Below are 15,309 nucleotides of genomic sequence, written 5' to 3' on the forward strand. Positions count from 1 at the left end.
TAGACTTTTTGAAAACTACTTTTAATTTTTGGCTTTATTAATTCATTACAGGGCTATGAACATTGGGCCCCTTCTTTAGAAAAGGAAGTGGAGTGATCATTTATGAAGATTTTAACTATTTGCGCCACAAACATAGTTATATTTATTGATGTGCTAAAAGCAGGCTGCTAATAACATTCTTGCCTTTTAATGACAATATTCTTTGGAGGTATCATGAAGTTATTAAATATTGAGAACTTAATAAATTTTTATAATTTTCTTATTCAAGAAAGATTTTATTGTAACTTACAATAATATATCAATTATATGTAGAATTTAGAAGTTAGAATAAAAGAGAAACAAGGGTGGAGAAAAATAGAACCAGGAATGAAATACATAATCATACAATGATACTTAAATACTTGCTGCTGGCAGGACATAAATTTGGCTCATAGCATTCTATGCAGCCAATTTTAGGAGAGAAAAAAATGTAATTAGTTGCAGTTTACAATATCCAAAAGGAAATAAAAATCTTGCTCAGGACAACCTTGCAGTATTAGATGTACTGCTTTGTAGCTGTATTATAACCTTTGTGTTAAGGTGCCTTAAACTTTGTAAACCTAAATTGAATCTCTGATGTACCTGAAAAAAATTTTTAAGTTAATTTTTAAAGATTCACATTTAAGATATTTTCCATTGACTACTTTAATATAAATACACAATATTTCCTGTATCTATTGTGAATTACTACTAGAAAGATAATGCTTTTCCTAGTAGAAAATGACTTTTTAAATTACCTTTACAGATATAGGCAAGCGAAATAAATAAAATACTGTGAGCCAATAACTTTTTTAATCTGATGCCTACTCAGTAGAAATGAGAAACCTTTTCTGAGGCTTCCAGAGCTCCTGCAAAGTAATCCAGACTTAAAATCTTCTGTATCTTGTAATATGCATTCAACTAATAGAATTCATTCTTTTCTAATCTTTAGAAGTTTGCAGAAACTATAAGCCAATATTCATTGTTTACCCTATGTTCTGCTACCTCAGTCACTCATTCTTATTCATACAATCACAATAATTCATGTTATTTTAGAATATTTAGGAAGATAATCGATCATTATCATGGTTCTTCATTAAAAAAACCTGTACTTGACCAACAGTATAGAGAGAATAAATATGATCAGCCAGGTGTGCTTTCTGGAATTATTTCTCTCCAAAAAAAATTGGCTTTGTGGAATTGGGGGGGAAAGAATGTTTCTTTATGTCAGCTTTGCCCTGTTATCATTGTACATTTGGTTATTTTGTTTTCAAAGTACTGTGTTTTTCATGTGTGTGTTTGTTTTCTGTTTAGCCTCGTCGTGGCCGTAGCATGTCGGTTTGTGTTCCCCATCTTTCTGCTGTTCCCTCTCTGTCCCGCATCTCTCCCAGTGCTCCTTCCACCCCACCACCAGTGCAGTCTGCACCTCTTTCTCCTCCCCTCCTTCGGACTGCCCCTGAGGAAACTTTTGCCGAAAAGCTTTGTAAAGCATTGGAGAGTGTCCTGCCTATGCACTCTGCCACTCAGCGCAAGCACCGACGCTCCAGCCTGCCTTCCCTCTTTGTCAGTACTGTATGTAACCATAAACTTCCTGACAAATGAAAATTTATTACCAATGAATACATCCAGGCATCAAGTATTTTCATAAAAATTAAATAACAGCACTGAACTTAGTATTACATTATGCTTTAGGATATCAGTTCTTCTATAGAAAATTTTTTTTGTTGTTATAAGGTTTTATGGGGGGGAAATGCAAGGAGGTAATGAGAGAGAATGCTTATAACACCCTTGACACATATCAGTGTGCACACAATAAAATTTAGCTTTTAAAAAATATCCTCCTATCCCCCACTGACCTATACAAATCCTTGCATTTTCATATCCTAGTAAAGAATATGAGTATTATTTAATTTTAAGTTCATTGTTGGCTTAATCAAAGGCAAATTTTGCCTTTATCAAACAATACCCAAAAAATGTTTTCTCCTCACTTGATTCTAAAGCGATGCTAATGAAACTGGATGAATCTATTTTTCCCCCATAGTCAGTGAATAATAATTGAAGAGTGAAAGTTGATTTTAATTTCTTAGCTGTTTGAAATGATGTGTCAGCTAACTAAAAGGCCACATAATGTTCCCTCATGAAATTTTTTTTTTCTTAGATTGATTAAGATGGAATCTTGACTCTAATGAATACATTAGTCACATATATAGTACATATGATTTTCGTTGGCCCATCCATGTCTATAAAAGATCTATCTTTTAAAGCTTTAAACACTGTGGGACCTTGCTGTTGCTTTTCCAGATAGAGAATATAGTTAACATTCTGATCTAGCAATGCCCAAATCTTCCAGATTTTTACCTAGGAGAATGATATGGCTTTTGAATACTAATAGAAGCCCTCTTTTAGATGTTGTGATGAAATAACAATAGAACTATTTTGCTAACTTGATTGGGGTCTTCCCTATTGAAAAAATGAAACCATACTCTTTTAAAAAATGAGCCTATGAAAGTGAATTATTACAGTGTGCACTTTTTGCACTTGGCAAGGGCAAAGTAGGATTCTAAAGTTAGAGTTTTAAATCCAGAACTTCTTCTTTGACCTCCCCCCCAAAAAAAAACTGTTGTATCAAGTCAGCTGTTATTTATATTCTTTTCAACTGATTTGAACACCAGAGTATTCAACCCTTAACTAGAACCAGAAAAGTGGACATTTAGTAATTTGGCATCTGTCACATGTTTCATGTAGTAAAATTAACTGTATCTGGTTTGGGATAGACCAGAAAAAAGACATTACTGTCACTAGTCAAGTTGTGTATCTTTTGCTATCCACCAAAAATCTCTTCTGATTTCTACTTAGAAGATATATGATTACTTGATAAGAAAATAACACTGAAGCCTCTAACAGGAGAGGATAATAAATAGAAAATATAGATAGACTTTGTATAGTAGCTTAAATTAAAATGCATTTCTTATATTATAAAAATTGTTGGGTTTATTGTTTTTCCTTAACTCTTTCTCTACTGATGTAATTTATATTAAGTCTAAGAGTTGGCATGTTAAAAAAAAAAGAGTAAGCATGTTAATTGTAGGTAAAAGTAAAATAATCACTTAGAAAGTTAAATTCTTTTGAGAAAGGAAAGTTGAGAATGGAAATTTGTGGAAAAGTAGCTTTTATCTGATGCAAAGAGTCCCACAAAATAATTACATGGACCCTGGATGTATTTAATGGATTTTCACTATGCACATAATTTCTACAAGTATTGTTATTTCTTTATTAATTTTAAATTTGGTGTAACCATTTCATAGGGTTACACAGAGCTATCCAGTTGTGCATGTCAAATGTAATTTCACATATGAATGTATGAATTACTTGTCTTATTCATGTTGATACAGCCTCAGTCCATGGTGCATCCGTGTGGGGGGACCCCAACATACCCAGAATCACAGATATTTTTCCCAACTATTCATGAACGTCCAGTTTCCTTTTCACCACCTCCCACCTGTCCACCGAAGGTGGCCATTTCCCAGCGGCGTAAGAGCACCTCCTTCCTGGAAGCCCAAACTCACCACTTCCAACCCCTGCTGAGGACTGTTGGCCAAAATCTTCTTCCACCTGGTGGCAGCCCAGCTAACTGGACACCAGAGGCCGTAGTTATGCTGGGTACTACAGCCAGTAGAATAACTGGAGAGCCATGTGAGATACCGGTCAATCCTTTGTTTGAACCACCTCAAGTTTACAGTGACTGTAGACCTGGACTAGTACTTTCAGAAGAAGCTCACAGTTTTGTTCCTCAGGAAGCCTTGTATCTAGCTGGGGTACAATACCAGGCCCGGGTGGCAGAACAGTATGAGGGTATTCCATACAACTCACCAGTACTGTCAAGTCCTATGAAACAGATACCTGAACAGAAGCCAGTACAAGGGGGCCCTACCTCACGTTCTGTCTTTGAATTTCCGTCTGGACAGGCTTTCTTGGTAGGACACCTTCAGAATTTAAGATTAGATTCTGGATTGAGTCCAGGATCTCCCCTCTCTAGCATTTCTGCACCTATCAGTACAGATGCTACATGTTTGAAATTTCACCCTGTCTTTGTTCCTCATTCTGCGCCTGCTGTGTTAACTCATAACAATGAGAGCAGAAGCAATTATGTATTTGAATTTCATGTTCACACTCCAAGCTCCTCTTCAGGAGAAGGAGGGGGAGTTTTACCTCAGCGTGCTTACCGAAATCGACAGGTTGCAATGGACTTGAATCAGGAAGAATCACCTCCTCAACCAGTTGGATTACATGGCCACCTGCAGCCTGTGACTGAAGAACAGCATAATTATGTCCCAGAATTGACCGTTTCTGTGATAGAGCCTATCGGACAGAACTGGCCAATAGGAAGCCCAGAATATTCCAGTGATTCCTCACAAATTACTTCTTCAGACCCCAGTGATTTTCAATCACCTCCCCCTACAGGGGGAGCAGCTGCACCTTATGGCTCTGACGTCTCATTACCCTTTATCCGTCTGCCTCAGACAGTGTTACAAGAATCCCCACTTTTCTTCTGTTTCCCCCAAGGAACCACATCTCAGCAGGTTTTATCTGCCTCATATTCTTCAGGAGGATCTGCACTCCATCCACAGGTTATAGGAAAACTTCCACTATTTTAAACTACCCTACTACGCATCATTACATTTAAATTTTCTGTCCCTCCTTTTCATTTATGAGGAATATTATTTTATTTAATTTATTATTGAATTTCTTCATTTGGGAGTATTATAAACTATTTGTATTTAAGAACAAAATATGAGAGAGAAGCTGCCTAATTTACCTATAATATATGCAAACCCTTAGAAAAAGAAAAACTAGAATTTTAGTTGGTTATCAAAATCAATTACTTTTATCCATAGATAGCATATTTAAAACTAGTAGTAAAAAAGTAGATGTCTATATTGTGATGTTGACTCAACATTACTTATTTATAAATACTAATGTAAAGTATTTCTTCCTCCCTAGAAATAAACATGGCTAGTTTAAAAAACAACAACCAAAAACCTTTTTTTTACATAGAATAAACAATACACAGAATTTTCATTAGTGTGGAAGGATTTTAAAAGACAGAAAGGAAACGTCTCAAGAGTTTGTTTTAACAAAATGAAGATGCCTTTTTAAAAAGGCATCAATCTAACAAGTCACTGTATATATCCAAATAAAATGTTAATCCATAAAGTTAACTAATTCTAATTTATAGCAACTAAGTTAGAATCTTGTGTGGGTGGTGGGGTTTTTTAACATTTGTTTTAAGAACTTGTGATATATGTTGCAAGCTAAGGAACATTAAATATCCCAGGCCTTGGTGTTTTTATCAACAAATATAAATTTTGTTATTTATGTTTATGAGCTTATGCACTCTTACAAATAAAGACCAAGTAATGTCCATAATAGAATTCAAGATGTGAATTTAGTATTAGCTATTTTATATATTTTGATACATTTTTATCAAACTTATAAGTCTTATTAAGATCTGTGTAGGAGATTATGCAATTATATATTTAAGACATCATTTGGATCTTTAAAATATTCCACTCTTTTATAAAAAACTGTATGTTCTCCTTTGTACTTGCTTCCTATGTGGGCATAAAGAACCCTGAAAGTGTACCTAACGTGTATCATTTACTTAGAATAGTAACAAGAATAAAAAAGATCCAGAAACTTTAAAATTATACTGCATGGGTATACAGTACACTCACATCATTACACTAGTTGTCAGTCTGTACTGTAAATCTTAATGCACTGCCAGCCGTTCTTCTTTAAATTTCCAAAATAAAATTTCAAATATCAAGTAGTTAATTTATAGACTTATTGCAGAAACAATGAATGTGTATAGTGGTTAAGATGTAGTGACATGTTATATCCAAGGAACCTTCAAAGAAACCTTTTGTAAAGCCCCACATTCATTTCTCATATTGTTATTTTAACTTAGACTTTTGTAGGTCAGGTTTTCTCAAATTCAACACTATTGATGTTTTACTTTGGATAATTGTTTGTTTGGGATAACTGTTCTGCACAGTGTAGGATGTTTAACAGCAACCTTGGCCTCTTCCCAGTAGATTCCAGTAGCATCAACCAAAAACGTCTCCAGATACTGCCAAATGTCCTCTGAGGTGAGGGCAAAATTGTCCTTGCTTGAGAACTAATACTGTAAGCAATTAATGATAACAGATTTTTTTTTTTTTGCACTTTTTCATAAAAGTCACCATGGCACTACAAGAAATAGCAAAAGGAACCAAATTAGCATTATCAAATGCCCTTTTTTCTTTAATTGTTCACATACAGAGGGGTATTTTTTACATTGATATTCTTACTTTTTCCTGATTATTGTCATTAACAATTATATTAGGAATCTTACAATTTTTAGCTAAAATTATAGCCTGAGCAGAAATGGTTAGGTTTTAACTATCAGTGGTTTTTGCATAGGATCAGAGTATGTTCTTTTCTTAACCTTTTCTTACAAAAGATTCCCCAACAGTCTCTTCATATATACTTTATCAATCTAATGTTTCATCTTACTCAAGCGAACTCTCAGGAGCTTAACATTTATTGCCAAAGCCTGACTTCTCTGTACATTTACTTCAGTGCTTTTCTAATTTGTTGTATTTACTTTTTTTCTCTAGGCACAGGGGCAGAGCCAGGGTCAGCCATGCTCAAGTATTGTAACAGGGGTTTCATCTTCCCAACCCATACAACATTCTCAGCAGGTGAGAACAATTCATTGCTACATTTTATGGATTAGCAGTAGCCAATACACTGTTTTACATCTTTCTTGAATTAAATTTCTGATGTAAATGGCCTACTTACTAAGTGTTTGAAAGGAAAATCAAGAGGCATAACATATCTCATATTCAGTAACATTTTAGAAACTCTCCTTTATTTAATGTATTTTTGAACAGTCTTCTAGATTAAAAGAATCATTGATGCTGGTCAAATTTATCTGCCTTCTTAAACAGATAATTCAATACATAATTTAACAATACAAAGAATATCAATTCTATTTTCACTTATATATATATGACTTGTTCTTTTGTGAGCATCATCACTGGTGATATTTGTAATAGTTATTTGCATGGAAATAATGCTTTTTGGCACAATTCAATATTTATTAACTGTTTCAAATAAAATTTATAGTTACTATATGGTACATAGTTTCCTACAAAGTGTGTTTTTGAACCACCAAATTGTAAATTGGCTTCTGTTCCTATTGATTTTTGAAACAGAGCCTTTAATTCTTTTTTGTTGTTGTTAATCCTTACCTGAGAATATGTTTATTGATTTTTAGCAGGAGGGAGAGAGGAAAGAAAGAGAGAGAGAGAGAGAGAGAGAGAGAGAGAGAGAGAGAAACAGAGAGAGAAACAGAGAGAGAAACATCATCTAACTCAGTGGTTCTCAACCTCTGGTCCTTTAAATACAGTTCCTCATGTTGTGACCCAACCATAAAATTATTTTCATTGCTACTTCATAACTGTAATGTTGCTACTGTTATGATTGTAATATAAATATCTGATATGCAGGATGGTCTTAGGCTACCCCTGTGAAAGGGTTGTTTGACCGCCAAAGGGGTCACGACCACAGGTTGAGAACCACTGATACTGTTGCCTCCTACATGCAAGCCAACTGAGGATTGAACCGGCAACCTTTTTTGGTATAAGTGACAACACTCCAACCAACTGAGCCACCCGGCCAGAGCCAAAGCTTGTAATTCTTATTACAAATTGCCTGCTTTTGGTCCAGCATGTGACCATGTAGTCATATGATACTAGTTTAAGATCAGGTGTTCTTTGTACAAGGTTACTTTGGCTATATACACGTTTAACTCTGTGAACACCTCTATCTTATAGAATGTAACTGTTGGGAATTATATGCTTTGTCTTGCTCCTTCTGTTTCAGACAAATATTTGAATGTATATATATTTATAGTTCAGTTGAGTAGTCATATTTTTGCCAACCTTAACAAATTCTATTTTAATATTAACCCCCAATAAGAATACAGATTAAAAGTTAAATAAAGCTGGCTGAGGATAGAAGCATTATCATGGATACCAGTCTCCTAATTTGTGTGTTTTTAGACACAGAGCCAATACCAATAAACTGAGCAAATATAAGGGTGTACTCTGTTTTTCCCTTTCTATAGGAATTTCTTATATATCTTACTCTATTTAAACAATTCCATAAATATCAGGTTAAAAGAATTAGGTAGTTGACTCTTCTGTAGAAAAAAATATGGCTAAATGGCTATCTCTACAGTACAAATAAGAATTTATGTTTGTGATTTTTTTTTTTAGATAACTTTTATTTTGTGACTTATTTTAAATATAGCATGATATTTAAGTTAAGGAGAATCATAAAATTGGGTCAAGTATTTGCAGTTTAAAATACTTAATTTTCCATGCTCATATAAACCTGTAAATGAATAGAACTAAAAATTACAAGCCAGAATTCAAGGTTTCTATAGCATTCTTTTCTTCTGTATTAAAGTTCTGTAGGGACTTAAGATTCTGTAGAGGTACCCAAGAAGCTGCACTTATTTGTTGTAGCTACTGGGTTTCCATAAATTTTAAAGAAAGATTGTAAATCTTCTGTACTATATGAGTAGAGTCTGTTTTTAGATATAATTTTTATTTTACCCCTTAGGAAGCCAAATCTCTAGTTTTATTAGAGCTAGGCAAGAAATGTATTTTAGCTGAAATTTACTTTATTTCATGGGTTTCTGAAATATAATGGATAAGGGATTTGTTGCTTTTTTCATGTTTTTATTTTTTTTAATTAAATCTTTATTGTTCAGATTATTACATTTGTTCCTCTTTTTTCCCCCCATAACTCCCCTCCTCCCAGTTCCCCTCCCACCCTCTGCCCTCACTCCCCACCCACTGTCCTCATCCATAGGTGCACGATTTTTGTCCAGTCTCTTCCCGCATCTCCCACACCCCTTTCCCCCCCAAGAATAGTCAGTCCATTCCCTTTCTATGTCCCTGATTCTATTATGATCACCAGATTATTTATTCACTTGATTCTTAGATTCACTTGTTGATAGATGCATATTTGTTGTTCATAATTTGTATCTTTACCTTTTTCTTCTTCTTCCTCTTCTTAAAGGATACCTTTCAGCATTTCATATAATACTGGTTTGGTGGTGATGAACTCCTTTAGCTTTTCCTTATCTGTGAAGCTCTTTATCTGACCTTCAGTTCTGAATGATAGCTTTGCTGGATAAAGTAATCTTGGTTGTAGGTTCTTGGTATTCATCACTTTGAATATTTCTTGCCATTCCCTTCTGGCCTGCAAAGTTTCTGTTGAGAAATCAGCTGACAGTCGTATGGGTATTCCCTTGTAGGTAACTGAGTTTCTTTCTCTTGCTGCTTTTAAGATTCTCTCTGTCTTTTGCTCTTGGCATTTTAATGATGATGTGTCTTGGTGTGGTCCTCTTTGAATTCCTTTTGTTTGGGGTTCTCTGCGCTTCCTGGACCTGTAAGTCTATTTCTTTCACCAGGTGGGGGAAGTTTTCTGTCATTATTTCTTCAAATAGGTTTTCAATATCTTGCTCTCTCTCATCTTCTGGCACCCCTATAATTCTGATGTTGGTACGCTTGAAGCTGTCCCAGAGGCTCCTTACACTATCCTCGCATTTTCGGATTCTTTTTTCATTTTGCTTTTCTGGTTGGGTGTTTTTTGCTTCTTCGCATTTCAAATCTTTGACTTGATTCTTGCGCTCCTCTGGTCTGCTGTTGGGAGTCTGTATAGTATTCGTTATTTCAGTCCGTGTATGCTTAATTTCTAGTTGGTTCTTTATCATAACATCGAGGGTCTCATTAGTTTTCTTGAGGATCTCACTACATTTATCGGTGGCTTCTAGACAGTTCTTAAGAGACCTTAAAAGTGTGGTTCTGAACTCAATATCCTCCATTGACAGTTTTGTCCTGTTTCTTTGTCTCCACATTTTTTATGGTTTCTTGGTGCACCCCCTAGTGGTCTTTGTGCGCAGTCTTGTTGTAGTTAAGCCTTGATTGTTGATGGCAATACCGTGGGTGATTTGACCTCCAGGCTAACTGGCTATGAGAGTCCCTCGTGTTTTTATTGAATACCTTTTAGTGGTATGAGGTACTAAAAAATAGCTGCTTCTTTCTACTGGAAAACTTAGTTTGTTTCCACAAGAAAACTCATGAGCTGCCCTACTTACTTAGTAACTTCTTCTGAAGGGCACATGTAAAATCTTCAGGTATTTCTTAGTTTCTGTTTAATTGAGGTTCATGAATATTTTTTTATTCAGCACCCATGTTTAACAGATAGTACACAGTCAGGATAGGCTGGTTTGAACTGGTTTCATGAGGCAAGTTTATGCAAAGCTGGTGCCAAGCTACTGTGCTAAATAATACCTGGTTGGCTGATGTGTTGGTTATTAGCCAGTGTGATTGTGCACACAAAAAATCACCACATACTCCTGGTCTATCCAAAAGAGCCACTTCTCCCCAAATGTTCTAAGGTACAATTGGCGTACATGCCTCTCAGTTATTTTAAGCAAAGAGTGAGGGTTTATGTCTATAAATACTGTTCATTTTTTACTGTTCTCATCAGCACCACCTCCCAACTAAGTAAGCAATTTATTTTCCTAATTGAGTTCATGCTCTGAAGAGCCACAGGTTATGCCGAGGCCCAAAAGGGACCAGCTCTGACTTCTTTCAGGGACCCTAACTACCCTAGTAGACATATATGTCAACTCCTACAAAACAAATAAGGATAATGGCTAACATTATATACAGTGTACAGAGCACTAGCCTGCATTTTTATTTAATCCTTATTGAACCTTGTAGTATAGGTACTATCATTATTTCCATTGTGCAGATGGGAAAGCCAAGATGAGATCTAAAGAAGTAGAGTGATTTATTCACGCTTATACAGCTTATAAAAGATGGATAACAGAATTTAATCCAAGTAATCTGCTTTCATAATTCACCATTTAACTGCTACCCAATTGTTTCATGAAATGAGAGACATTACATAACAGTGAGGGGAATATCAGGAAAGCTTTGTGAAAGAGATCCCATTTGAACTGGACTCTAACTATCGGTTAGTCTCAGATGTAAGAATAAAGAATAGCCCTAACTGGTTTGGCTCAGTGGATAGAGCGTCGGCCTGCAGACTGAAGGGTCCTAGGTTCGATTCCAGTCAAGAGCATGTACCTTGGTTGTGGGCACATCCCCAGTGGGGGATGTGCAGGAGGCAGCTGATTGATGTTCCTCTCATCGATGTTTCAAACACTCTATCCCTCTCCCTTTCTCTTCCTCTCTATAAAAAATCAATAATATATATATATATATATATTTTTAAAAAGAATAAAGAATATTCTAAAGAGAAAAAAAAAAGGCTGATTGGAGTGAGCTGATTGAGTCTCAATCTTGATGTAAACATGGTTCTGCATTTATGCTGTTGGGAGAGATAATCACATACCCAAATATAAGGTAGGGATTTTTTTTCCTCAAATTTATCCATTTTCTTTAGTATGAAGAAGGGAATCACCATATACTGTATTCAAGCTTTATCATACTTTCATGTCACAGAGCTCTTAATGTCCTTTATTTTGAACAATAACCAAAAAATATTAATGGAATAAAACTGGCGAGAACAAATGTAAGGATCTTAAAAATAATCTATGTGTTTGGAAATATTTATAAACAAATTCTGACAGGATGGGTTTTAAAATAAAAGTCAAGAAATTACTATCCTATATAATAATAGATGAAAATACATATCATCCATTACAGCGTCACATCACAACAAGGTCAACAGGCTGCATCCCTGCCCTCTGCTCAGGCAGCTGCAAGGCTCGGGGTAGGATAGGATATGATAGGAGGGAATAAGAAAGGAGAGGGAGAGGAAGGCAGGCCTGCATGCAGACAGGCTGAGAGGAGAAAGAGAAATACAGAAACGGGACAAGAAAAAGATGCAGGAATAGAAAAGGGAAGGAAACATGGGGCTGCACGCAGGAGGGCGTGGCAACCACGGGGGGGGGGGGGGGCGGGCAGGTGCACCTGGTGAGGGGCAGGGCACAGGTGGCGAGTGGGGAGCCCCACCCAGACTCGGGAGGAGGGCAGTGGCCCCCGACGCGGGCCGTTGGTGGGGAGGTGCTCACGGGTCCAGGATGGAGTGGTGGACGGTCTAAGGCCTTCTATGTGGAGGCACTCCTGCTTTGTGGCAGCAGCGCCCAGGCTGCGCGGACCTCAGCTAACCCGCTGGGAATGGGAGCAGGACAACGGCGGGGAGGGCGGGGCAGGGGGTGGGACGGTGAACCTCTGGCTGGGGCTGAACCCTGGGCTGGGAGTTAATGCACCTCCCCACCCCACCCCCGAACAGAAGTTTTAAGAAGGGAAGGAATGAGGGAAATTTTTTATAAAAGAGTCAATAGAGAGCAGAGTTAAAGAAGGAAAGAGGATATATGAGTGAACTGTAGGAGCTATAATGAAAATCAAATATAGTTGTGTACTGGGGACAGATTTTAAAAGTAGGAGTTAGAAAAGAAAAAAAGATAAATGATAGTGAAAAATTAGGCAGGTAGATAGATATTAAAACAGTGGAATTAAGTAGAGAACAATGTATGGGAAAGGTAGGATGAGAGAAAGAGGGAGGGAAGGAAAGTTTTGAAGGAGAATGGGAAGAAGGAAGAAATGGGGGAGGGAGCAAAGCCGTCCGAGGAAGTGAAGAAAAATATTAAGGTGGGAAGGAAGGAAAAGGGGAGGGCGGGCAGGGTAAAGATAAAGGAAAGAAGGAATGTGGGGAGGGAGGAAGGGTAAGAGAAAGATGGGAAGAAGGATGATGGAACAGAATTAGGAAATTAGGAGGGAAAAAAAGTTTGTAAATGATGAGTTAGTAGGAAAAAGTGTTACAATAAAGGAGAGAGAAAAATTGTGTGAGAGGGAGAAGCCAATAAGGAAGTCAAATACAACTGTGTGTGAAGGGGATAAGATTAAAAAAAAAAAAAAAGTTAATAGGGGTGATCAGGCCAGCAGGGGAGGGCAGTTAGGGGGATCAGGGGGGCAGGCAGGCAGGTGAGTGGTTAGGAACCAGAGATCCCAGATTGTGAGAGGGATCTCCAACTGCCAGTTTAGGCCTGATCTGTCATCGGGCCTAAACTGGCAGTTGGACATCCCCCGAGGGCTCGCAGATTGGAGAGGGTGCAGGTCGGGCTGAGGTACCCTCCCCCGCCCCCTCGCGTGCACGAATTTCGTGCACTAGGCCTCTAGTACTTATATAATATGCAATCTTATTTAGGTATATGAATTAATACCTTAGATAATTGTAGTATTTCCATGTAAATTCCTTAAAGTTTAAATATATTCAAGTTGACCAAAAAAGTGTGCCAGTTTTTTGTTGTTCTTTTCAGTGGGAAAACAGAGTTTTCTTATATTCAGGGTTGCCTTATAGTTGCATAAATATGATAGATATATCTTAGTTGCTGAAAATATTTTACATAATTCAACAGCCATTTGTCCCTCATTTTTTTAAGTTAAAATAAGAAAATTGCATTATCAGAAATAGTTAAATAAGAATAAAATGAACATGACTACTGGTGATTTTATTTTTCTAAGAAATCAACGAAAATAGTCATCATTGGAACATTGATGCCATTGATAAATGAAATGAAAACATGTTAGAGAACACTTTTTATATAATAGGCATGTTTTTATTTTAATAAAGGAAAATGTATTTATATATATAAAAAAATCATAAAGATGCACTAAACTAATAGTGGTTGCCACTGAGAAATGAGGTTGGGGTATTTTCATTTAACTTTATAATCTGATGTATTTGTTAAAATTTTTATTACAAACAGGTATTGTTTTTGAATTATAATTTTTTAAATTAGTTATAGGTATTAGAAAACCTTAAGTCAGCTATGAAGTTCAGATTTTTGTTACACAAAAGGGAGCAATTAATTTATTATAAAAATTAGTATTTGAGTACAAATATGTGTCATGCATTAAGTTTAAGTGTGTTACACCAGAGTGGCCAGCATATGTTGACTCCCAAAAGTCATTTCCTTTGTCCTGCTTTGACTTGAGTTGACAGTATCCTTATTTTCAAAGAAGGAAACTTCATTTTGGCAGTAAAGTGAACAGTCTCTAAGGTATTACAGCTAGTAAATGATAAAACTAAAATTCCTAATACAATGCTCTTCTCACTATTTTGTAGCTATAACCAGAGCTATTTTTCAAGTAAATTAATTATACAGTTTATAAAATAGATTTTGGAAAGATTAAAGGGGGAGATTGGATTAGTTTAATAGAGGACCAAAGTGAGAGCTGATAATGGAGAAATAGGAAAAAAAGGGGTAGTGGGGTTGGAGGAGGTAGGACCTATTTGGATATGGTATCTAAAGATCTTTATAAATGACATGCTATTGAGGCAAGGGGGAATGCTGAGTGAAGAACCAGTGGTGACTCAAGTTTTGAAACACTGATTAATTGTTCTTGGTGGTACCACCACAAGTAAAGAACACCAGAGGAAAAAGAGAAATGTAAAGGGGAACTGATGAATTTGGGTTTGTCTTGATTACTAAAATCATTTTCAGACACTGAAGGCCTTAGGTAAACGTAATTCCTTGAAAACATGCTATTAATGACTTGAAATAAAACTGAGTAATTATATTTTATTCTCAGCAACAGGGAATACAACAGACAGCCCCCCCTCAACAGACAGTGCAGTATTCACTTCCACAGACAACAACCTCCAGTGAGGCCACTACTGCACAGCCAGTGAGTCAGCCTCAGGCTTCACAGGTCTTGCCTCAAGTATCAGCTGGAAAACAGGTAAATGGTTCCTAAGAGTATGCTAAAGGGAATTCCATGTAACCTTTTCTTTCATGTAGATAGACTTCTACTTTCTCTAATAGTGCAATATCAAAGTTGTTTGTTTCTTTGCAAAAATGAAGTAAAAAATTGCTCCTTTTGTGCATATGCATTGTTTAATGTAAATGGATACATACTGAGCAGTGACCATCTAAAAATATTTAACTTTTAGGTTTAACAAGAGTCTAAAATCATTTTGACAAGAATTAGAACTGGTGGGTTAATAAATGTTACATTTTCTAGAGTTGTGTCAGCTATCTAATATTCCAGGGAATATGCTGTATTTTCATGTAGATTTATGCATTGTTTTATCCCTCATTGCCTAATGATAGTAAGTCATAAAAACCCCTTTTATAGAATGATTTCTTTTCTAAGGCATCCTTCCAATCACTTGAAAAGTGCCCCATAGAAG

The 15,309-nt window shown here is 36.2% G+C and overlaps 1 protein-coding gene across 14 annotated transcripts in view; it reads left to right on the forward strand.

Moving 5' to 3' along the window:
- Positions 1–15,309, forward strand: part of WNK1 (WNK lysine deficient protein kinase 1) — a 151,587-nt gene that overhangs the window by 102,686 nt on the left and 33,592 nt on the right. For 7 of the 14 annotated variants that reach the window (XM_059683922.1, XM_059683923.1, XM_059683919.1 and 4 more), the window contains exons 9-11: positions 3,411–4,646; positions 6,678–6,761; positions 14,709–14,858. In XM_059683922.1, coding sequence (XP_059539905.1) covers positions 3,411–4,646; positions 6,678–6,761; positions 14,709–14,858 — 1,470 coding nt within the window. Of the gene's footprint in view, positions 1–1,332; positions 1,582–3,410; positions 4,647–6,677; positions 6,762–14,708; positions 14,859–15,309 lie in introns of all 14 variants that reach the window. The other 7 variants (XM_059683926.1, XM_059683925.1, XM_059683928.1 and 4 more) reach the window with 2 other exon arrangements.

Source organism: Myotis daubentonii, chromosome 2 (assembly GCF_963259705.1).
Source record: "Myotis daubentonii chromosome 2, mMyoDau2.1, whole genome shotgun sequence".
In the NCBI taxonomy this organism is placed as follows: domain Eukaryota; kingdom Metazoa; phylum Chordata; class Mammalia; order Chiroptera; family Vespertilionidae; genus Myotis; species Myotis daubentonii.